The sequence below is a fragment of the Notolepis coatsorum genome (assembly GCF_963971535.1).
Source record: "Notolepis coatsorum genome assembly, chromosome: 4".
NCBI lineage: Eukaryota > Metazoa > Chordata > Actinopteri > Aulopiformes > Paralepididae > Notolepis > Notolepis coatsorum.
In genome coordinates, this window is record NC_140168.1 from 181,165,481 (window position 1) to 181,190,806 (window position 25,326).

Below are 25,326 nucleotides of genomic sequence, written 5' to 3' on the forward strand. Positions count from 1 at the left end.
CAACAATGTGGAACGCCCTACCCAAAGCTGTAAAGGAATGTGAATCCCTGCCCACATTCAAAACCGCTCTTAAAGAGCACCTACGGGAGGCTGCAATTCGAAACTGGCCACCGTAAATGCCCAAAACCCCCACCACCTCCTAATAGACAGTCTCCTCCCCACCGCATGTATATATTCCCTCCCCGCCGTATGTATATTTCCCTCCCACCCACCCACCCACCCCCTCCTAATGTACAGTCCCCTCCCCATCATATGTATATATACTCTGTCAGGATCTAGGGGTAACAGTACTGTATATTTGAATACCGCTTATGTCACAAATGTATCAGTACTAAATACCTATATGTCCCTATGCCATAAATGTCATGTATGTTGTGTATGTCATAAATGTCTATATGAATTGAAAATGGGGGACCCTGATGGAAACAAGACAAACGTCTTTCTCAGGTCTGCATCCCCTTAACAATTGTATGTATTGAGCCGTACTGTATTGTACCCATTCTGCAATCTGTTAAATAAAGTTTTCATTCATTCATTCATTCAGCACACACACACAGACATATACATGAGCACATACACACACACAGACATATACACAAGCACACACACAGACATATACACGAGCACACACACACACACACACACACAGACATATACACAAGCACACACACACACACACACAGACATATACATGAGCACATACACACACACAGACATATACACGAACACACACACACAGACATATACACAAGCACACACACAGACATATACACGAGCACACACACAGACATATACACAAGCACACACACACAGACATATACACAAGCACACACACACACACAGACATATACATGAGCACATACACACACACACAGACATATACACGGACACACACGCACACACAGACATATACACGAGCACACACACATACATATACACAAGCACACACACACACACACACACACACACACACACACACACACACACACACACACACACACACACACACACTTGTACATTTGTATAGTTCAGTTCACACATTTCCACTTGAATGAGAGCCAAATAAGCTATCAAATGGCGTAACAAAGACACTTATTTCATAATGTACTCTCTTCTTGTACTGCCATTTGACACACTTTACTGTTTGGATGGTTATCGTCACGTAGCTATTGTAAATACTGCATCTAGTTTCATAGCCTCTTCCTTGTGACATACAGTGACGATTGGTATTATGAGAGGATCAGACGCATAAACAACTTTGCACAAAATGTCCCATGCATACCACATGACTGGTTTGAGGACAGGTTCTGTCAATGTAAGAGATTGTCTGCCTGGTTGTAAGTGAGTTCACACAAAAAACCTCACTGCAATTCCCACACATTTAACTCAAAGGAACACACCAACATTATGGGAAATGCACTTACCGTGTTTTCGAGGGGTGGGATGATACATCGATCCAGATCGATACATCGATCTAATTATCAACGATCCAATAGAATCGAAGATTGGTTCATATCGACGATACTCTTATTTTGAAAATCCCGTGGCGAGTCTCATACGCCCAACAACAACAGCACAGCAGTAGCATGTGGAACGTCCGTGTGTGTAGACGTTACAGCAGAGTATTTGGTCCCGAAATAAGTCCCTGCTTTTTTTCCCCGCAACGGGGTAAAATGCATCTAACATGCTTTGCATCCTCTGCATTCCTTTATGCCCACGTCGCGTTAATTAAAGACCTAACCTAACGTTAGCTGCTTACACTAACTAAGCTAAGCTAACCCTGATCAGAGGCATAGAGAGAACAGCAGATGTCCATTAGTGGGGACTGGGGAGGGGGGGACATTCTCCCTTTCTGTGTGTGTGTGTGTGCGCGTTCGTGTCCCATCTCTGGTCTTTGGAAAGATCAGATGAAGTCAAAGGAGTATATTATATTGATAGTATTTAGGAGGATGGACAGATAATGTTGATATTTAAACATAAAAAATATAATACATAATAAATGTATACATGATCATCATGCAACATAAAACAATTGTTGTAGGAACGGTTTGGGAGAGGGAGGTAGGGAGGGGTTTTAGGTTGTGAGTTTCAGAAAATGGAACTTAAAGTTTAAAGCTCAATATATCAAAACGTGGCACTTTACAGTGAACAGGAGGTCTATTTGTATTAAAAACAATAGATTGTTTTTCATTTAAATGTCTGGAAGAGCTAACAAATTTAAATGTCAAATTATATTCCCGTTGCCTTTTTTTAGTTGATATAAAAGCTACTGATTGTGTTAAATGGGCATATGATATCGTCTCATATCGATCGCAGGCACCTGAATCGAATCGTATCGTATCGTGGCAGACTTTGTGATATCGGCAAATATCGTATCGTTGTCCAAAGAATGTATATCGTATCGTATCGTGATGACACTGGTGATTCCCACCCCTAGTGTTTTCCAGAGTCAGACAAAAAGTTGGACACCAATTTCCTCTCTGTGCGTTCAGTAGAAAGCTATCCGGCTGCGAGGTAGTCTAGCTTAGCACAAATGAATGGTAGCGGATACGGATCAACTAGCCTAGCTTAAAACTCTGGGAGAGAGGTGTTTTTGGCCAACAGCTAGGCTAGCTTATCCAGATCCGCTTCTATTCATTTGTGGGTGTGTTAAATTTATTGTTACGTGTTTTCATTTGCCAGCTTCAATTAGCTGGACCAAGAATCAAAACAACAATCTCAAAGTTTGTTTTCAAAGTGTATTTAGATTTAAAGAATCACTGTGCCACCTTTGTCTAGGTGCTAATGAGCTGATTGACCCTTGACCTCTGTTCCTCTCTGAAACAGAAAGCCCTTCAGTTACGGAAGATGACGACGACCACACAGAGGGCAACGATAGCTCCTCCTACTTCTCGGACCAGGTCAGTCACCTCAACACACGCGCAGAAATGAACCGTTAAAATAGATATAGCGATGGCCCGAAGAACAAAAACTCCTATCTGGAAAAATTCACATTAACAAGTGTTGTTTTCTTGTTGTTTTCTTGCAGAATGCAATTTTTTAAGGATACCCAATACAATACACTGTTTTTGGACTATATTACTATATTATGTGTTAACAATACCGACTAGGTATTAGTGCCTCGCAAAGTGTAGATATGAGTTTTTTCCCCACTTTTATTTTCATGCAGATAGGAGGTTTTGTTCTTCGGCCATCATTGCGGCACATTTAACCTTTTGAGCCCTAGCCCTATTTTCAGAAAATCTGCCTACAAATACATACCTAAGTAAATGGAAGATTGCTCCACTTCTACAAGGTCCATTTGCATGTTCTTATCTATGGTATCTAGGGACATCTATGGATCTCAGGGAATGTATTCCCAGTGTCAGAAATATTGTGTCTCTTACTAGGCTTGAGTAAATTATAATGAACCAAAGGAGAATATCAATTCCAATTTCTTTTTATCTTTGACAGTGAATAACACCATGCTAAAAATGACCAGACATGAACAACTGCGCTCGTTCAGGACCTTCTTCAGATCACGTGTACAAAGAATCTAAGCAAATGAATAAAGGGAAGATGATTAAACAGAAGGTTTTGTAGATACAGTACTGAATTCTGCCATCCGGAGATGGTATTTGAAATATATTAATATAATAAATAAATTACCTTATTATAGCCAAGTCGCACATCTATGGATCGGGCCAAATCTCCTCTTTCCAATGGCAGAGGATCTGGATTTAGTATCACCAGGCGTGCAGCAAAGACCGTGAATGAAATCTACTGTAAGTACAGTTACTTTTTTAGATTCCTCCGCCATTTTTCATCAGATTGCAACCCCGTTTTTAGCTAGACGTTCACAGAAAGGTAGAGAAACTAACTGCGTTCCAATTTATGCTAATAACGTTCAGGTTTGTGGTAGATAATCCCGAAAAATTTACGGGAGCTGGCTTGAGCTGGGTAGTGTCGTTTTATGAAATTCCAACGGCCATTCTTCATACGGTATTCTATGACTACAAACAAAATGGCGGCGCACATTTCCAAGCGTCTATATTTGCCGGTTTCCGAATACATTTCCAAAACTCATATTTCACTAATAACACTTTAACATATTGTACTATGACTGCTGTTTTGACAGGGTTAGGTTCTTTACTCTTGGCTACATTTTGGAAAAAAAACGCAACATTAATTCATACAGTCTGTAGAGATGGATTTATGGCATGATGTCATTTGCGGTCCACCACCGGACCGCTCGGGCTTATGAGGTTAAAGGCGTTGCACAACTGTTAGACATCAATATAGACGTACATTTTGAAATTACACGTAGCTTAAAGGCCAACCTTCACGTTGTATTTTTGTTCAATAAACAATGTGGACTAGGCCAACGGTGACTTTCATGAAGAAGGAAAAAAAAGTATTGAAATTGACCCAGTTTTAGCGTTTTTTATCAAACATTTTGTCTGCCCAACACAATCACCACGCACGTGGATATTTTAATCAATGGTTCATAACGTGCGTGTGTAATCGAAATGATCTCGTCACAACAGGTGCAGGGCACCAGGGGGCTCACCAGGGGGCGCTGAGAGTCACACACAGCTAGTGGCAGGCACTGCAGGCAGAGAGCCTTGCTACCATAGATATATGCTTGCTACTACTAGCCGAATGAAAATGTATCTGTTTCACCTAACACTATTGCTCCGTGATTATAGCCATCCATCTCTAAAGCTAACCACTATTTGTAAAAGCCACAACCACGTTACCATATTTGTAATAATGTAAATCATTGTGTCGTTGTACACATATTGTGTTTATAACGTTAGTAGCTAACATAGCTTAGCTTGGTAGCTATTGTGCTAACAACATATCCCGACATCCGGCTCGCTGGCCGGCATGAACGGCCGACCCAAAATGGTTCTCTCCTCTCTGTACACCCCGTCCCCACGGGTACCCTGCCGGGGGGCCCATGGATGCGACAACGGCGGCAGCCGTAGGGTGCTCGAGCCCGTAAAGGCTAGTGGTACACGATAGCTATGAGCTAACTAACGTTACAGGCTCAATCACCCTACGGCCGCCGCTGTTGTCGCGTCCACAAGCTCCTCCGCAGGACACCCGCGAGGACAGGGGCACACAAAGAGGAGAGAACCACCCGCAGGGACGGCGGAGCTGTAGTGGTCCCGACTGTAGCAGGGACGGCGGAGCTATAGGCTAACTGTGATGCACCGAGTGGGCCACCATTGATCTAGTACTATGACCCGGACGGGCAAGGCATACGTTTCCTGAAGTGACGTCACGGCCGTGCTAGCGTCTGATAAGCTTTTAGATTCGGCTCATTAATATGCACCTGTAGTGACGTCGGCGTTTGATAAGCTTTTTTGATTCGCGCGTGCATGTTATTCGTGCGTGGACCTTTTTAACTCTTTAGGGTTTAGGGTTTAACCTGGATGTTGGGCTTTAAATCCCAACTTGCAGGTTAAACCCTACTCTTCAATTATGGGTAGTTTACATCATTGGTATCTAATTTAATAATTTTTTTTCCATTTAACGCCGGAAATGCCACTCCGAAAGGGGTAAAAAGGTCCACGCACGAATAACATGCGAATCAAAAAAGTTTATCAGAGCTATCAGGGCCATGACGTCACGTCGGGTATCTTTCCCCTACTTCTGATCCACTACAAGGAGTTTTGACGAGTGCAGAAAGTTATTTCCTTGATCCAAATGGACGCCTTACAAGACGCAAATGGGTTTAATCGTCGGGAGACTTTGATGGACCAGCTACAACTGGTTGAAACAAGGTAGTTATAATGTTTTTTTTATTATTATTTTTTAGCATTTTTTGGCCACGCAGGACCGACAGAGGAGAGGGCGAACGGGAGGAGAGGTGGGGAGGACATGCGACAAATAACGACGGGAGCTGGGATCGAACCCGGGTCGGCTGCGTAGGTGCGCGAGGCACTATGGTATGCGCCACGAGGGCGCCCCAGTTATAATGTTTTTAATGTCGTAAAAAAAGAACTACATTTACCACTAGGCAGCCTGTTGTTCAGTACAGCAGCGCTACTGGTTTGTGGGCTGTCGCCTTATCCCCGGGTCATAGTATCAAGCTGGCTATATGGCTCTGGCTAACGTTACCCCGCTAACTTTAGCATTATGTCTACTGTCGTGCATGTAAAAGAGTTTTGGGAACGAGTAAAATGTGTAGGTCCTCTTCTCAGACCTGTGAGGCAAAGCACTGCTGCACACACATCCTGCCGGCTAGCAAGCTATGCGCCCCGGCATGTTGATACGATAGTAGCCCCTTCAGTGACGATAGCTATGAGCTAACTAACGCTACAAACACCTTATAACTACTACTATTGTCGTGTCCATAAGTTCCTTGGCAGAATACTTGTGATGACAAAGGTATACAAAGAGGAGAGAACCATTTTAAATCGGGTGATGTTATGAGTTTCGGCTACCAAGCTAAGCTAAGCTACGTTAGCTAACTTAGCTAGCTTCTAACGGTGTATACACAATATGTACAACGACACAATGATTTTCATTAGTACAAATATGGTAACATGGTTGTGGCTTTTACAAATAGTGGTTAGCTTTAGAGATGGATGGCTATGATCACGGAGCAATAGTGTTGTTAGGTGAAACAGATACATTTTCATTCATTACTCCTCGGCTAGTAGTAGCAAGGCTCTCTGCCTCCCACTAGCTGTGTGTGACTCTCAGACTCTGTGTGTGTGTGTGCCCTGCACCTGCCGTGACGACATCATTTCGATTACATGCGCACGTTATGAACCATTGATTAAAATATCCACGTGCGTGGTGATTGTGTTGGGCAGACAAAATGTTTGATAAAAACGCAAAAACTGGGTCAATTTCAATATATTTTTTTTCTTCATGAAAGTCACCGTTGGCCTAGTCCACATTGTTTATTGAAAAAAAATACAACCTGCAAAACATATACTTATATTCTAGAAGGTATTAACACAACAAAGTATGAATGAAAAGGTATAACCTTCCCACATACATCCTGAACGATAGATAATCGATGTTGAATGGGCCATAGTAATGTCAATATAGCAATACAATTTAAAAAGTTATAGCCCTGCAAAGAAGGTAAACATCTCCATAGGCTTTTAACGGTGGCAGAGAGTGGTATAAGATGGGCACAATGCCCGGCGGTCAATGTGTTAATTGGAAGTTAATAGTTTGTTTACATTTGTAAACATTGGAATAAAACAGAACTGTGTGAATAAGATGTGAAAGTTGCCGAAATGCTTATTTCTCATGTCCAATGTATGAATTAATGTTGTGTTTCTTTTTTCAAATGTAGCCAAGAGTAAAGACCCTAAACCTGTCAAAGCAGTCAAAGTGTATATTTTCAGCACTACGTTTGTTTACCAATGGTTTTAAGTGTTATTAGTGAAATATGAGTTATGGAAATCTCAGGGCATAGAGTCGGAAAAAGGTGAGGATTGACACGAGGATTTGACGTGAGGATTTGGTGCAACCTAACTTGAGTGTAGTCTTTTGAGAGAAGAGACCCAGGGCTTTCAAATAAAAAAGAACTACACTTCCCAGCTCACGCCAGCCCCTGTCAATCATCCGACTTCTTTTTCAGTTTTTTTCTTCTTTATTTTCAGGATCATATCTCACGGGTGGAACAAACCTGAACGTTATTTCCATAAATTAGAACGCATTAGTTTCTCTATCTTTCCGTGAACGTCTAGCAAAAAACGACGTTGCAATCCGATGGTGGACAAATATACATTATAAAAAAGTAACTGTACTTACAGTAGATTTCATTCACGGTTTTTGCTGCACGGCTGGTGATACTAAATCCAGATTGAACTCTGCCATTGGAAAGAGGAGATTTGGCCCGATCCATAGATGTGCAACTTGGCCATAATAAGGTCATTTATAGGCCTGATATTCTATAATCATATTTCAAATAGCATGTGTCCGGATGTCAGAATTCAGCACTGTATCTATGAAACCTTCTGTTTAATCATCTTCCTTATTAATTTGCTTAGATTATTTGTACACGTGTTACGACCCTGGCTCAAAGGGACGCACCATAAGTGCAAACAGACACCAATGCCTGTGTTTAAACCAAAAGACGATTCTAACTATGAATACTAGCACAAACTAAGATCAAAGCGGTAGAAAGGGGAGAGACACTGTTTCCATAATCTCCTCTAGCAACCGTGACAGTGCATGTGTGGGTCAGCAAGTGCCTTTGAGCTGCCAGGCAGGTATCCAATCAGCAGCAATCAGCTAATTAGCAGCCATCACCTGCATGCACAGTGACACAGGAGTAATCAAGATCATGGTACATAACAACACGTGATCTCAAGAAGGTGCTGAATGATTTTTTTAGCAATTTTAGCATGGTGTGTTATTCACCATCAAAGATGAAAAAATATTTTTTTTATTTTTTTTATATTCTCCTTTGGTTCATTACAATTTACTCAAGCATAGTAAAAGACACAATATTTCTGACACTGGGAATACATTCCCTGAGATCCATAGATGTCCCTAGATACCAAGAACATGCTAATGGTCCTTGTAGAATTGGAGCAATCTTCCATTTACTTAGGTATGTATTTTTAGTAGGGGTGCACAATATTGATTTTTTGACCCCGATATCGATAACTTTCTGCTCCTCAAGGTCGATACCGATAACCGATATATATATATTTATTGTATTATAATATTTTCTTTATGTATATTCCTCTAGTGTTGACCTAACCAGATTTATCATGACATGAGCGTTACTACTATGAACAAAACAAAGCCAAGAGAACAGTTTTGACTCTTCAAATAAAGTGACTATATTTATTTTTCCAATTTTTTTTAATTTGAGTCAATCACAAAATTCACAATCCATCAATGTCATTAACAATGTGTTTCCCTGAACAATGAGTGAACTAAAAACCAACAGGTATTGTGCTTTGTCAGTAGGGATGGGTACCGTTCACATTTGAACCGATACGGTACCGGTACCTGTGAATCGATACCGGTACCCAACGGTACCTTTTTTCGGTACTTTAGTCTCTAAAAATGTAATCTCAGTTGCAAAAAAAAATATCCAAACTTCAAATAACCACATTTTCGACCGTTTTCGGCTTGCCATTGCCCCGACTGCTTTGTTGTTGAATCAAGTCAAATCCTAAGTAAGCATATATTGTGCGTGTGAACGTTGACATGAAAAGAAAAAAGTGTAAAAAAATAAATAAAAAAAGTGTACCAGCTGTTACTTTTTTTTTTATTGGAGCTATCAATAATTTTATCGGGTTTATCGGGATGACGTCATAATTGCTGATATCGGCCCGATAATTATCGACCCGATAATTATAATTATCGTGCATCCCTTATTTTTAGGCAGATTTTCAGAAAATAGGGCTCACACCCCTTCCTGACAGGGAGCGACGCGAGCGAGCGTGATTGCGAAAATGATTCAAATGTATTCGTTTCAATCAGACTATCCTGACCTGCCGCGAGCGACAGCGAACTGAGCAGCGATGTCGTCCACCCCTCAGATATTCGCTCGCTGTGTCTCTAGTTGAGCGATTACGCGGCCGAGTCCCGCCCCTAAACACTTTTTATTGGTCAAGAATCGCAGGCCCCCCCCCACGTGTGCTTCCAGGTAACACACACACACACAGACTCACTCGGACACGCGCCGCCTCATATCAGGACAGTGTCGCGTGCGATTTCGTCTCCAGTTCGCTCGCTCGCTCCCTGTCAGGAACCGGTGTCAGGCTCCTGAAAACCAGCTGTTACTCTATGTCTAGTTTCTCCCTGTGCCTGGATGCACTGTGCACGTACGCCACCGGCCAAAAACATTGAGGAAAAGTTACATTTTCTTTTTATATCAATTTGATTGTTCTCTACTACTGGAAGGTAACTAAAGTAATTTTACTCATTTTAGGGAACTTTATACTTTTACTCCACTACAGTTCAAAGGAAATATTGTGCTTTTTACTCCACTACATTTATCTGAAATCATCAGTTACTAGTTACTTTGAAGAAAAAGATTTTGCATAGAAAACATGCCAAAAATTTATGAAGATTATATACTTTCACATTTGAAGCCTGTCAATTTCAAGAGGACGTAATCAGAGCAGCATAACTGGACCACATACCACTTTAACATAACCTTTAATCAGAGCAGCATAACTGGACCACATACCACTTTAACATAACGTATAGAGGTCAATGGATCAAGGTTTGAGCGCTCCCAAGCACTGGAATACACAAACATTATGGCTGTCCCCGACTAAGGATTTGGATGGTCGACTATGATTGGCCAAAATTTGCCGCTAGTCGACTATTTGTCGACAATTTTTTTTTTTATTATTGTTATTATTGTTGTTGTTGTTTTTGTTGTTATTATTATTATTTATTTTTTTATCATTCCATTTGGGCTGTGGGGGGTGCTTAATGTCTGAAGGAGTCGACTGAAGGCTTCTTGTCTTCTGCAAAAGCATGCAATTGGTCCACTGATGGATACATCTTGATATTTGTCTAGTCTAGTGTGTTCATTAGATGGGTGAAATCCTCTTTCAGTTAGCCTCTGGTATGCGTGCCATTAGCGTTAGCCATGCTTCTAGGTCTCTTTTCTTTTGGAAAGAATGATAAAAAAATAAATAAAAATACTTTATTTTTATTTTTTTGTATTCGACTAAGAGGTTGGCAGTCGACTACGGCTCCTTTCGACCGATTAGTCGACTAATCGACTAATAGGGGTCAGCCCTAGTAGAATGCATACTTTTACTTTCGATACTTAAGTACATTCAATAGAAAATACTTCTCTACTTTTACTTAAGTAGAATTTTAATGGAGGACTTCTACTTTTACCAGACTACTAATTTATTTGGGTCCTTCCTAACATCGCAGTCGAACAACACGTCAAATAACAGAAAAAGCGAAACTCAGATCGTGACGCCATCTCACGGTGACTTAAAAGTCGCACGGGTGCTTTTCAATCATTTTGTTCTCACCCCACAGCCTCGTCCCACGCCCTCCCAGCCCCCACTGTCCAGGGCAGAGGAGGAAGGAGGGGGGTTGATGATGGGGGGGCTGCTGGCCCGCAGGCCACACCTGGGGCCGGGCTTCATGCCCCACCACCACCAGGACCCCCCCGACGCCCCCGCGGCCTGGATGCAGAGGCCCTCCCTCCAGCTGGGGCACGAGAACCCCTCCGCCCCCTCTCCGCCACGCGCCGTCGCCTCCCTCTCGGTGCGCGTGGTGGGCCAGCCGGATCGCCAGGGCCTGCCGCCGGCCGTGCCCAGGGCCCAGGAGAGGGAGGGCATGGCCCCCACGGAGCCCGGCTCGGCCCAGTCCGTCCTCCAGCTGAGCCGCTCGGCCAGGGCGGCGGCGGGAGGGCGCCCGCAGGAGGACAGCGACGAGGACGACGAAGACGAGGACGACGACACCAGCGAGGAAGACGAGGAGTGGGGGCCCGGCCCCGGGGGAGCGCGGAGGGGCGTCAGGGTGCCGCCCCAACCCCAGCCGCCGTCCCTCAGCACCCCGCCGGGGGCTCCCAGGTCCAGGCGCAAGCTCCAGCCTCCGCAGCACATTCCGCCGCCGCAGGTACACCAGCCCCCCATGCAGCTGCGTCACCCCACCCCTCCCCCCTCTCCGCCCCCCGAGCTCTCCTTCCCCCTCCCCGACACCCCCAAGCAGAGCCCGCCGGACACGGACGAGCTGGAGGGCTTAGGCCCCGGGGCCGGGCGGCCAGCGGCCCGCCCCTCAGCCGCCATGCGGAGGCAGGACTCCTCGTCCAGTTCCCGCTCCAGCAGCCCGGAGCCGCCCCTGCAGCGCCGGCCGGGGCCCCTCTCCCTGCTCGCACGCAAGATGGAGTCCGAGGGCGCGTTCCCCCCCGCCGCACTCAGCATGTCGGGAGGGGCGTCGGCACACTTCGCTGCCACTGCCGCTCCGCCCGCCGCCTCCTCCTCCGTCTGTCCGTCCGGCTCCGGCGAGACGCCGGCGCAGAGGATGGCGAGAGAGCAGGAGCGAGAGAAGAGAGAGAAGGAGGAGAGAGAGAGGCGGCTGAGGGAGGAGAAGGAGAGAGAACAACAACAACTACGGCGGCAGGAGGAGAAGAAGCGGGAGGAGGAGAGGGAGAAAAGGCGCCTGGAAGAGGAGAAGAGAAGGCGTCAGGAAGAGGAGGAACGGTGCCTGGAGGAGGAGAAGAGAATGCGCCTGGAAGAGGAGAAGAAAAGGCGCCTGGAAGAGGAGGAACGGCGCCTGGAGGAGGAGAAGAAAAGGCGCCTGGAAGAGGAGAAGAAAAGGCGCCTGGAAGAGGAGATGGAGAAGGAGAGGAAGCGGCTGCAAGAGGAGAAGGAGGAGAGGAGGAGGCTAGAAGAGGAGAAGGAGAAGAGGCGGCTAGAAGAGAAGGAGAAAGAGAGGAAACAACTGGAAGAGAAGGAAAAAGAGAGGAGGCGTTTGGAAGAGGAGAGGGAGAAAGAGACCAAACGTGTCCAGGAGAAGAGGAAGGAGGAGGAGGAGGAGAGAGAGCGGGAGAGGCGCCTGCCACCATGGAAGCGAGGACACGACGTGTCCACAGCGGCCCAGTTGTCCGAGACTCGGGCCGGGCTGGGGGACTCTGCACTGGGCCGGGGTCGTGCCCTCTCTCCGCAGGCCTCAGGGAAAGCCTCAGGCCTCTGGGACGCTTTGCCACAGCGACCTCTGCCTTCGCCGCCGCCACCGCCGCCTAACTCTGCCACCACGCCATCCCCCACAGCCAGGAGGCCTCGCATGTTCTCAGACACTCCAGCGGGATCCCTGGTGTCCCCCCCCAAGGGCTCGGTGGTGGTGACCGAGGGCCGGGACTCGGGCTCCTCCTCGGACTCGGATTCCGGATCGGGCTCTTCCTCATCACGATCCTCCTCCTCCTCCCGGGATAAGCCCCGCCCCGCCAGGCAACCAAAGGTCAGTGATTGGAGGCCGATGTTAGATGTCAGTCGTTCTCTAGGGTACCGTTGGAAAGTCATTAATCTTTTTTTTCTTCTCATTAATACGTCCCCCCATTCTAGAGTTTTCACATCCCGCGGTGATCATGCCATGCAAAATACCGACTCACCCTGCTGACATGCCGTCTCCCCGGGTGGGAGGCGGTTAAAATCATCTGCGCCCACGGAATAATGTTTAAATGCTTATTCAATGAACAGCAGCAGACAAAGACACAAACAAACACGCTTCAGTCTTTGGCCTTCGTCGGCGTCGAGTCAGCATTAAATTAGTGTTACATCAGTGTTTAGACATCATTATGTCAATGTTAAGTCAGCGTTTAGTCAGGGTTAAGTCAGCATTAAGTTAGAGTTTAGTCAGGGTTAAGTTAGTGTTAAGTCAGCATTAAGTTAGAGTTTAGTTAGGGTTAAGTTAGTGTTAAGTCAGCATTAAGTTAGTTTAGTCAGGGTTAAGTCAGCATTAAGTTAAGAGCTTAGTCAGCATTAACACATCCAGGGCCATTGGGATGAGTCTAATTAATGTCAAGAGGACCGTGGAATGTAAACAAACGTGGGGCTGTTTGTACAGCTAAATCTATACTTTATAGTATTGCTATCTGTCCATTCTCATTGTCAATTGAGTCCATAAACCGTCCCTTCAAAATGGCTTAAAGAAAAAAAAAATCATCAATAGGTTCTCATTTTATAGCACTGTGAATATAAGCGTTATAGGGGATTTGGTCTAGTATATTTTCTGGAAGCCGAGATACAGGGCTAATAGCTAATAACGTTAAATCCAATGGCATTTCGGTTATAAATACGCTCCAGTTAAAACTCAAACTGCATATGATCGGTACGATCCTCACGCATGTATGCATGAAAGGGGGGGGGGGGGCGGGGGACGTCGTTTCTGATTATTGATTACCAATAACCGCGTTAGCCTCATTAGCCTCATAGCCGAACGCCTGGTTGGCTATCAAAACAAGGCCCGATCGGGATGTACTTTACGTGAAAAAGATCCTTCCGGTGGGACGTCCCCGAGCATTTCCCCGTTATCGATCGCCATCTGGTAGATCGATATGCAAAAAATACTGATCCGTTCAGCCACAGGGCACACTGCATTATCGCGATAGCGCCCCTAAGAGGATCTGGCCGGTATTGCACCTTGTCGAATTCATAGAGTAGGGTAAATCTGCAGTGCCGCTCGGCGACCTTGAATAGGTTATTAAAATGGAATAAAAGCAATAACAACTTCCCACGGATTTATCCATGCCTCTGTCCACAACGCATGGACTCGAAACACGGAGATCTCCGTGCTTGGGCGGGATTGTGTTAAGTTATAGTTTAGTCAGCATTGAGTCAGCATTAAGTTAGTTTAGTCAGGGTTAAGTCAGCATTAAGTTAGAGTTTAGTCAGAATTAAGTTGGAGTGAGTTTAATTTCCATTACTCTAGAAATATCCCATCATAATGAATTTACTGGTATTTGGGGTATCATGACAATGCTACCGTATTAAGTCAGACCTTCCCCGGGACATTAGCTGTATGCAGAATGTGCCTGTGGAACCCTCTCGGTTCCAATTCCAAGTCAACCTTCCCAACATTCTGCAGTTTTCCAGGTTATCGTCGAAATCATTAAAAATCTCTCCCTCTGTCGGCTCCTATAAAACAAACCTCTCTTCCTGTCCTCGTCTTGTGAAATGTAGCTAACCGATTGATTGTGGCCTCTATCCATGCATCGTCAAATGCACCCCTCAGGACCTGTTTGCTATCTGCTTCTCACCGTGTTTATCGTGAATCATCTTGCAGAAAGCCAGCCAAGGAAAGGAGACGGGAGACGACAAGAAGACAAAATCAGATAAAGGAGAGGGGAGGCGACACCCCACAGAAAAGTAAGTACAAATCATTGAAATAGACTTCAAGATTCATTCAAGAGTTTTATTTGTCACATACATACACAAGACATGTAGTGAAATGTAGGTGGCCATGCCCGCCTAGATTGTGCAAAAATAAAAATAAAAAATAGAATAAAATACAATACTAAACGTAAAAAGTAAAAGGTTATACAATAATATACAAATATACAGTGGGTTTGGAATATTGCAAAAATCAATGATTCTCCCCATATTTCTACATCTGCGTCAGCTCTCACTTGTTTTAATCTCTTTAATATCCACTTATTGACCGTATTCACACAGCAAGGTGAGAACAGGGTGGAAAGTAATCCCATCCTGATTCATGACATAAGAGCAAAATGGCTGCTGTGTGAATATGGTCAATTGTTGCAGTTTGTTGAGTAGGGGTGGGAATCTTTGGGAATCTCACAATTCAATTAGATTAAAATTTTTGGCATCACGATAAAAAAAAGAAATTTCTCAAAGATTCTCGATCCACACAGTTATCTAGGCAATTCGATAGATTAGATTCTAGAATTGCCATTAACCTTTGTGTTGCAAGGCCTGTATATTGTGTGAGTCTTTCTGCTTGGCTAATCTTGGCAATCTGTAGGATTTAGTTAAGCTAATCATTTATAGTTCTATGCTCACGATAACAGTGAAACAGTTGTCACAAGGCTGAAAACTGAAAATAATTTTGGGAATTTGTGAATAGATTTTTAATCTTAGAAGATAGAATCACAATTTTCTGATTTTGAGTGTCTTCATCTACTTCTGTTACTGTCAAATCAAATAAAAATCAAATGTATTTGTAAAGCCCGAAATCACAAGGTAATGCCCCCACGGGCTGTACAAGTCTTCTTGAACAAGTCAAGAAGAAACATCAGAATAAATCAAGAACAAAAAACCACCATAAAATCCAAATATGCGACACTCCCAGACATTCCCCAATGATGATAAGGAACAACTCACTAAAAACCTAGCAATAGGCACCACAGGCGATGTGGAGGACAGAAACCTCAGATGGGCCGTTCAAAGGGGATCCCCCAACTTGGATGTCGGTGATAATATAGTGTTGCCATGGATGATAGATGGGTGGAGAATAAAACAGGTGAATAGTTGGTATGTATGTACATATACATGTAATAAACACATATATATATGTACATGCAATAGCAACTAAGGTACATAAGAATTTTCTTTTTTTTTAACTGTTGAAAAAACAACAACAAAAGAAAAAGCATAAGCATCTTGCTTCTCATGTCTGGCCCATCTTAATGTTGTAAAGTAAACTGAGATATTAGGTCGCTTTCACACCTATACAGTAGTTTGGTAGATTTGGCAGGGGTGAAGTTGTCAAGCTCACCAAACATGTGACCACGCAGGTCAGCTTTTTATTGGACATAATCCCATAACATGTGAAAAAGGGGCTTCATATATTATTTCTTTCATTTTGGTAGTTGTGTACTTTAAACGTAATGTATGAAGGGGTAAGAGATTATATATGTGGACAAAAAAAAGTGAACTCCACCTTGGCTTGCACAAATGTTGTGAAATATTATACATTTTCCAATTCACTGTCAGTAATTAATCATGCGTTAGTGTCTATGCTAACGTCACCTGAATCATGCATGCAAGGTATTTGTTTAGTATCACATTATTTGGCTATTTTTTATTTACATGCAGAAAAAATAATAACCTTATGATGATGAAAAATCACACATTTGGAAATATACAGGAAATAAAGGTCAACAAAAACTGCCCAACCAGCTTCATGAAATGCACAATATTTTCCTGCCTTTGGTCCAGTCTGCATTCACACCTCAAATGAACCGCACCAGGGTTCACTTTGCCAGCGAACCGAGACCCACGTTTTCAGGCGGACCAGAGTTTGCTTGTTCGGTCCGCACCAGAGTTCTAATGAGCTTTCACACCAACCCAAAACCAACCGGACTATCAGGGTTCATTGGAGTGACCATTTCTCTTCGTTTGTGGAAATATGTGGACCTCGTTTAGAAAGACGTTGCAAACCGCTGAAGAAATCGCAAGAGATCATGGATCATGACGATTACATTTTTCTATAAGCCAGAGGGGTGTGTTGTTTTTCTACCTGCATATTGTCCCAACAAATACTCCTTGCTCAGAGAAACAACATGAATGATTGGATTTGCAAGTGAGGCAGAGAGAAAACATATGTATTGTCTATGAGCGGTGATACCTATACTGTATAGGCGTTGAAATAACCTGTTCTGTCATACTTTTGAGTCAACAAAAGGACTGTGCCTTCAAGTCACATCAGAAATACTGTACTACTACATATGACTTGAGCAACACATGAATGACCCAACAACGTCAAGGAAATACGAGTGGGAAGGTTGGATTTTCCCATGACACCCATGTTGACGCATTGAATGGGGGGGGGGGGGGGCGTGCACGTGCACACACATACTTCAGGTCATGGAAATCATTATTATTGGCTCAAAAACATTGTATTAAAACATACATTACATTCATTATGTGTAATATGGTTGTGCTGCCAGGTTTCCGAGATAAAACAAGGTCAGAACACGGTTTATTTGGGAGCATGTCTATGTTCCCCGGGTTCTATGTTCCCCGCTTTGATTGATTGAACATTTTAGACCACCAGCCCTGATTCCAAACTCTAACCTTAACCAGTTCGAAAGAGGGCCTAAGCTTAACCAGTTCGAAACAAGGCGGACATTAATAATTAATAAAATAATAAAAATTAATACAATTTTCAATCTATTAATCAATCAAGCGGGGAACATAGGACCCCGGGGAACATAGGGATGATCCCGTTTATTTTACTGCGTCCATTTTGATATGATGTTATGTCCGAGTTTCCTACTGAAGCACTTAAATGCACAACGTATTTATGGCTTCTGAACTGGGAAAGTAAGAGCTTCCCTGGAGGACTTGGAAGGTGGCATTTATCCTCTCAAGGATTACAGTTGTTTTACGTTGCTCTCAGTCTGGGAAAAGTATGAGTTAGGTTTCTTTGGAATAAATTCGATGTTCGTTCAAAGGGTGGAAATAACTTATTTGACAGTATGACAAGGACATAACGGTAGGATAAACGTTAGATTATCTATTTGAACAGGGGAAAGAGCATACAATCACCATAAAAGGTCATTCAAATACTTGGTGCTATTTGGCAAAAAAGAGGGTTCCTGTTCTGCAGCAAAAAGAAAAGGCACAGAGAAGATATTTCAAGGGACAGATATTTAAAGAGATATGAAATTAAGAAGTGAGGGGAAAGGCATAAAAATATATATATGGTTTACATTTTCGCGGACAGGCCACTTGGCCAGAGAGTTGGCAACATCCCTCGGAGTGCTTTCCTCACTGGGGTTGGTTGTAAACACTCCCCAAGTGGTTTGTCATTCACTAGGACTAATTATAGGCAGCAGCTCCCATTTCTTGTCAGGCGTTCAATGCGGCAGCCCCACAGCCGGCGTGGCCTCTCTCTGCTGCTGAGAGAAAAAAACGGGTCCTTGCCCAGTTGTCCTGCCTCGCTCTCTTTTTCGCATTAATTTCCCCAGAGACATTTCCCCTCTCGCCACAGCCAACATGGCCGTCTCGCATGCATTGCAACTCTGATAACCGACGCAGTGCAACAAACAATCCAGCGGCCGCGACGACGGGGTTTTTCCGCGTCCCCGACATCAACAACCCACGCCCGTCGGAGAATAACAAGCGATTGCGACGGAGCTTTAATTCGACCGGGGTTCCAGCCCGGCGATATGCTGTCCGAAGGCAACAAAAACGGGTAAGGTAGTGGTGGGTGAACGAGAGAGAGAGATAACAGCTTCAGGTTGAGTTAGATTATACCCTTCATCGGTAGCCTAGAGAGCAACGCTGGTAGCTCGCGCCACCAGTCTCGCGCTTGTCGTCACACAGTCCCTCGTTCTCGCGGCACGCGCGTCGTTATTAAAAACTGTCCAACCGTCCTGTGGCGTTTAAATGATCTAGTGTCACGAGCTCACGGTCAGTGGTTTGATTACAGGCGTGTTGTAACATGCCTGCTGCTGCCCGCGTGAGGGGGGGGGGGGGGTGGAGTGACCACACAGCCGAGTGAGAAACCCAACATTTCTACCCCCCTCCGCAACAAAAGACATTCACCACGGTACCGTGTCTTTTGTTGCGGGGGAGGGGGGGGGGGCGAAATTTAGGGTTTCTCACTTGGCTGTGTGGTCACTCCCGGTCTCTAGAAAAGCCTTATAGAGGCTATTCAGATAGATAAATAAATAATGTGCCCTCTTGGATTTGATGGCGTCATGTGTAGATAATCACGCATGGTACCGTCTCATGAATTAAACAACGAGTCCTTGCCTCCTATCTCTTGACTCATAACATATTATCTCCCTCACATTCCAAGCAATCAATAGATAAAGCAAATTTTTTTAACAGCCAAGCATGACATATTTCTGCTTAGTCTGTTCCCATTCAGTGTGTATACTATATGTACTGTATGTTTGAAATGTCCCTGTGTGTGGACGAGACGTCTGTTGCTTGGGTTTGGCAAGTTCTAGTTGTTAATGATCTGGCTGTTGTCAAGGGGGAGAGAGATCATTAAAGCGGACACCTGCTAGCCATCCAGTCTGTGGCACTCACTCACACACACACATGGTTGTTCGTTCCCCCTGAGAGTACTGACGCATGACATCTTCGACTGGGGATGTTCCCATTACAGTCCGTATAGATACGAGATTGGGGGAATTCTGATAATGCTTTGTTATCTATTTGCAGATTCTCAGCGGAGTTGGCGTCATGCTAACTAACGTCAAAAATGTCACCGGTGTGGAATTGTTACAATGTTTCTGAGGACAGATGAACAAATGCCACCTGCAACATAAACTGACCTACTGCTATACCAGCTGCTATAGCGAAACAATTTCTTCTTATTTTAAAACTTAACTATCGACCGATATGGCTCATAAGACTATCTGTGGCAAAACCTGTTATCGGGACATCCCTAGTAAATACATCTTTGGTCCTTTTGTTAATGTAAAGTCATCACATTCTCACGGTTTGATTTGGATCGAGTTTGTAGATATGAATCAATGCTGCTGTTCACACCGAAGTTCTAGGCCCCTATCGTTATTTTACCTGATAATGGATCATCATCACCACCTACAGTCATGCTGAGGGTGTGTGAACCCTTGTCGTCATATCGCATGGTGGTGGCTGAGTTTGTGTAAAGGCGAGTTTGACCTCTGGCCTGTTGCAACAGGCCTCCGCACCCTTAGTTTAGCAAGGAAGCGGAGAAGAAGGAACTAAAGGAGAAAGGTCAGCACCCTTCCTTCCTGTTCCTCAGGGTTCATATTCTAGTTTACAATTGTAGCCCCAACTGGCCCCTGCTGTTGTGCAGGTGTGTCCCTCACACACACATGCACACTACCGAGAACAAAGGAGGAATTCTGTGGCGTGTGAAGGAGGGGTATAAGTATAAGGTGCCTTTCCCGTGCCAACCTCCTGCCACTCACTAATCTCCATAGAGGGAGGTGAAGGGACCTTGTGGCCTACAGTACTACTGGGTCACGTCGTCATACGGTTCATAGTGGCTTGATGTTAAAAACACAGCGCGACGTCCTCACAGGCCGCTTTCGTGTCCCATCAGAAATGGCGGCGCTTCCTTAGAAGTATTTATGACTCCAAAAAGGGTTGGTTCATACAGTATACAGTAGACTAGACTCCTAGGTGTGTAGAGTAAGACTGTTGTGTGGACTTTTCTGGTTGGGAGTCAGCAGTGTATTCCTCAGTGTGTGTGTTAGTTAGGGTTCGGCCGATATATCGGTTTACAGATGTATATTATTTGTTTTAAATATCTTTTATCTGCCCAATATAGAAATTGGAATATCAGCCCACTGACATTACCACCTTTCACAGGCTCAATTCTAACGCTACAGAGAAAATAGCACTATCAAATGATGCTAGAGATCGCTGCGTGGAATCCAATCCATTGATGCCACCTATTTCACGCTACCTCCCGTAATAGTAGTAATAGTAATAGTGTTCCAAGGTTAACCAATATTCTGAAGGGGGCGGGGGTACAGCAATATTTTACATCCAACGGTTAGCAATATTTTGTTAGGCTAACTTTATGCTAAGTACTAACACGGTAAACACGCCATGTTTATTTGGGCATCACAGAGATCTGATTAACGAGAGAAAGTTGTTGTTCAAGTTATGAGTTAATTAATTGAGAAGATGGAATGCCTGAATGCACTCCACGCACTTCATTTATCATTCAAAATGTTGTCTGTTTCGGGGAGTTATTTATTAGCATATGTCTGTTTTTTATAAAAAAGAAGAAAGGTTTATTCAAAGTGCCTACTGCTGGGAACTCCATGCACTTCTAAATGTATTGTTCAAATGTTTTACAATTAGTTGTTGTTATTAACCATACCTGTTTTAAAGGTAGCTTGTTTAGTTTGAACATTTTCACATTTACTGCGACTCGAGTATCGGCTACCAGCCTCTTTGATTTCTTATCAGAATCTGCCCTGAAAAAAGGAAATATTGGTCAAACCCTAGTGTGTGTGCCTGTGTGTGTATCTTTTGCATTAATTAGTTTGGGCAGTATTTGCTCCATTATAAGTATCTTTGTATGAATTGAGTTTGGTATCTTTGTGGGTGTCCATTGGAAGGTGATCTATTTTTAGCCGGACTGACCCAGATGACTGGCCTCAACCAACCTTGCTCTATCCGTCTCCTCGTCCCCCTTGTCCACTACCCCACTGACACATTTCAGATGTCGTTTCTTGGTCAATCCGTTGTTCATATATTCGTTCCCGTTATTCGTTTAGATGGCAGACTAATGTACCAATGATATCGCAAGGTCACAATAATTACATCACCGTTATAATCCTGTTCAAAGGTGTTAAAAGATTATATTGAATTTTAGCCCGTCTCGTGTGTGCGTTCAGTCGTTTTAACAAGCAGTGATGCATGATATTAGATCACTTTTAAAATGTCCTTATTTTCTCTCTCCTTCCTCAACCTCTTCTTTGTCTCCCTCAACCTCCTTTCTCTCCCTCAACCTCTCCTCTCTCTCACCTTCCTTAACCTCTCCTCTCACCTTCCTCAACCTCTACTCTCTCCTTCCTTAACCTCCTAACCTCTCTCTCCTTCCTCAACCTATTCCTTCCTCAACCTCTCTCCTCCCAGGGAGGTGTCTGAGCCCACTGCGGCGGCGGTGACGGAGGTGGATGCAGACTCCGCGACCTCCATGGCCCAGTCTGCCTCCGAGGCCAACCCGGAGAACAGCGAGGGTCGCCCGGAGGAGGTAAGGCTGCTCAAGAGGGCGGGGCGGATGCCCGGGTCCTCCCGACAGCATGGGGCGGGTTAACTGTATTTGGGGACTCCGGCGACTAAGCTGTGCTGTACTTTATGTCACGCTAACTTAAATCTTCATTCACATTTAAAACCACGGCAGGTAGAGATGGTCACTCAATGCCAACTCAACCCCGCTGAGCGGTAATTACTTCCCTTGTTGCAATTACCAGTTTAAAATGTCTAGTCTTTGTACTTTTGGAATAGAGGATAGATAATCCTCCTTTCAGATCTCTACGATATATTTTTAAGGGTGGGGGGGTTGAGTTGGATTTGAGTCTCGATGGTAAATAGGAATCAACTAACACCTTCCAGCTTGAGTTCAATACAGTTCATTTCGCATAGATGACTCACTCACTTAGACGAACACACACACCTTCCTTGTCTAGTCTCCTTAGAGAGGTTCGCCAAGAGCTGTTATTTCAATGACTGGACTGCAAGCAAGGCCGGTAATGGTGTGGGAAAAATTAGACGCGTGCCTCACACGGACTGCATGCTGCTCTTCTCAATGTTCCTCTCTGTGTGTGTCTGTCCGTGTCTGTCTGTTGGAGTGAGAAAGAGACCAAGACGGAGAGACTGACATCTTAAACATATTAAAGCCATCATATTTGCCTAACTGCATCATAATCTTTACCCTTCATATTTACATTAAATATAACTAGAAGGTGGGATAGGCAATTTTCTTGATAGAACCATTTTGGTAATATTTGGTGAAAGCCACCAATAAATCAAATGCTCTGAGAAAGATATCCGGCCTCTGTGACCGTCCCAGGCCCTGTAATCAACCATTCCAAAATCTCAGGGTGGCCTGACTCTTCATCTTCTTCATCAGGTGTTTTTGGCCTGCCATGTGGGGTTTCCTGGGGGGCCATCGGGGAAAAACGTCACATTTCCCGTCAAAGTACACACAGTCTTACCGATAATTTCCCCCGAAATTGCCTACCCCACCACAATAAATTGAATGTCCTCAATAAAGCTATTAGTTAGACAGAAGCATGGCGACTAAAGCTTGAATTGAGCAAATGTCTGCCTCTAACGTAGGCTATTGTTAGAGATACAGCCTTGGTTCTAGAGCAGCCTTTGTGCACCATGATTGTCTTCTGTATTCCTGAGTGTGCTTTTAAGAGTCTCTGCTGTGTGCTTGTGTGCGTTTGGTGTTGTGTCCCCTTCGGGTTTGCATGAGTATTGGACCCCGACTTTTGTTGGTGAGAGACGCATCTTGAGGGCTTGTTTCTGCTCTCTCTGTTCACCCTGTTCTCATCCTCTCCTCCCTCCCCGTCTTTCACCGTCTCTCCTTCTCTCTTTTGCTCCCGGCCGCTACTCTCGCTCTCTCGCTCCTTTCTCCCTCTCTCGTTTCTACACTCTTGTCTCTCTCCCTTGCCCTCTGTGTCCCTCGCTTTCTCTCTCGCTCTTTGTCTCTTGCCCTTATATCCCATCATGATCGCTTTTGTCTATTTATGGTGTGACTGTTGTTTAAAACCCCATTGATTGCTTTGTTATGAAGGTGCCCATGCCTCTTCCATTGCCCCTAATGGTACCTGCTGCGTACTACTACTACCACCAACTCCACCACCACCTCCACCTCCACTCCTCCTCTTCCTCCTCCTACAACTCCTGCCCCGCTATGCCCACGCGCCTCGCTGGCACCTGAACTAGGCCCAGAGTCTGCAAGCCTGCGGCACTGAGTAAAGCCCCCAAGCCACTGCCTGAGCCCAGAGGGTCTGAACCCGAGCACGAGGGGTCCCCCCCCCCCCCCCATAACCCCCGCACTGAGCCACTGAGTCGGGGGCCAAGAGCCAGCAGGAGCCAGAGCACACGTCAGAATACCACCAGTAGCAGCTGCAGCCACGTTAACTACAGCAGCATGGTTGCCACGGTAACTACAGCAGCTTGGTTGCCATGGTAACCATCCCTATGGGGGCTAGGAGCCCACTTGCTCAACTGAACGGGACTGTACTTGCCTGGCGGCGACGGAGGGAGGATTGTGTCTGTAACCTGCCTCGTCTTTTCCGCCGACCATTTTGTGGATGAGCTGAATCTATATACATCTCGACAAGCTCCTCTTCACCTACAGAAAGAGCTGAGGTCGACTACCTCTCCCGACGGCCTCCAAGCGGCGAGGGACCTCGCTCCGTCAATCTCCCGAGCTCTCGGACCTGCTGCCTGCTGCCTGGGCCTTCTACCCATCTTCCTCGCCCAGAGAGACAGAGAAACGCCACAGCTTCGACGGAGAGAGATCGACGGCCAGTTCTGCCGACCTGCAAGTCGCCTGTCGTCTGAAAACGGATCCATCTCGGACCCAACGAGGAAAGCGCATGCTGCCGTTTCCTTCTGCTTCTAATCCCACACTGCCCCCTGCTTGTGGGGTGGAGTAATGGCACCCTAGACTATAACGCTGCAGTGACTGTGCCTCTACATTCTACAACCACCAGGGCCTGAGTATTCACACGGAGAGCGTTTTGAGTTTTCATCGTCAATGACACTACAGTGGAATATTGTAATCATCTTTTTCAACTTGATTTATTTTTTCGGGGGGACCATTTTGAAAGGATGAAACGCTATGTCATTTGTACCTAACAGGATTTTCACATGCTCATTCAAAACATTTGAAAAGGCTTTCGTTTGCCGAGTTGTCGGAAGAACTAGCGGTCCTCCCCTCGCCCAGTTTCAATAGACTTTGAATTGTTCCGCTGTGATCACGGCAGTCGACGTGCCAAGAGAAACTGCTGACGTTCAACTGTCGCGCCAGATGGATGTTGACTTCTGTTGCTCGCACTTCTGTTTCTTGTGATAATTCCAGAAACTGAGACTTTTGAAACGACATGGCGGCAGAAACGGAGCCTCTGTGGCCCAGAAACATCGTTTACCGTCACCTGGATACGTTCTGACGTTCATCCACCACACCTGGACTTAAGAGACTTGAGGTGCATCTTCTTGATCTCCGTGGATCTGGCCTCTCAGCGCGGCTGGTCATGGTGATGGCACAGTGGATTTAACGATTGGAAACATTCATTTTGACATCAAAGATGACGACGTGTCGGTGTCCGGTTTGGAAGTATTTATGACGTCAAATTGCAATCGACGATTGACATTTTGAGATTTAAGAACTACCCGTTTATTCTCATGGAAGTATTTCAGTCTCCCCTGCTAA

At 44.8% G+C, this 25,326-nt stretch overlaps 1 protein-coding gene across 1 annotated transcript in view; it reads left to right on the forward strand.

Annotated features, from left to right (window-relative positions):
• acin1b (apoptotic chromatin condensation inducer 1b) overlaps nucleotides 1-25,326 on the forward strand; it is a gene marked incomplete at its 3' end in the record, with an annotated part of 119,406 nt that overhangs the window by 17,035 nt on the left and 77,045 nt on the right. Inside the window, exons 4-7 of the mRNA XM_084312175.1 lie at nucleotides 2,827-2,900; nucleotides 10,984-12,909; nucleotides 14,734-14,816; nucleotides 22,011-22,128. Of these exons, the coding sequence (XP_084168301.1) occupies nucleotides 2,827-2,900; nucleotides 10,984-12,909; nucleotides 14,734-14,816; nucleotides 22,011-22,128 (2,201 nt within the window). The remainder of the gene's footprint in view (nucleotides 1-2,826; nucleotides 2,901-10,983; nucleotides 12,910-14,733; nucleotides 14,817-22,010; nucleotides 22,129-25,326) is intronic.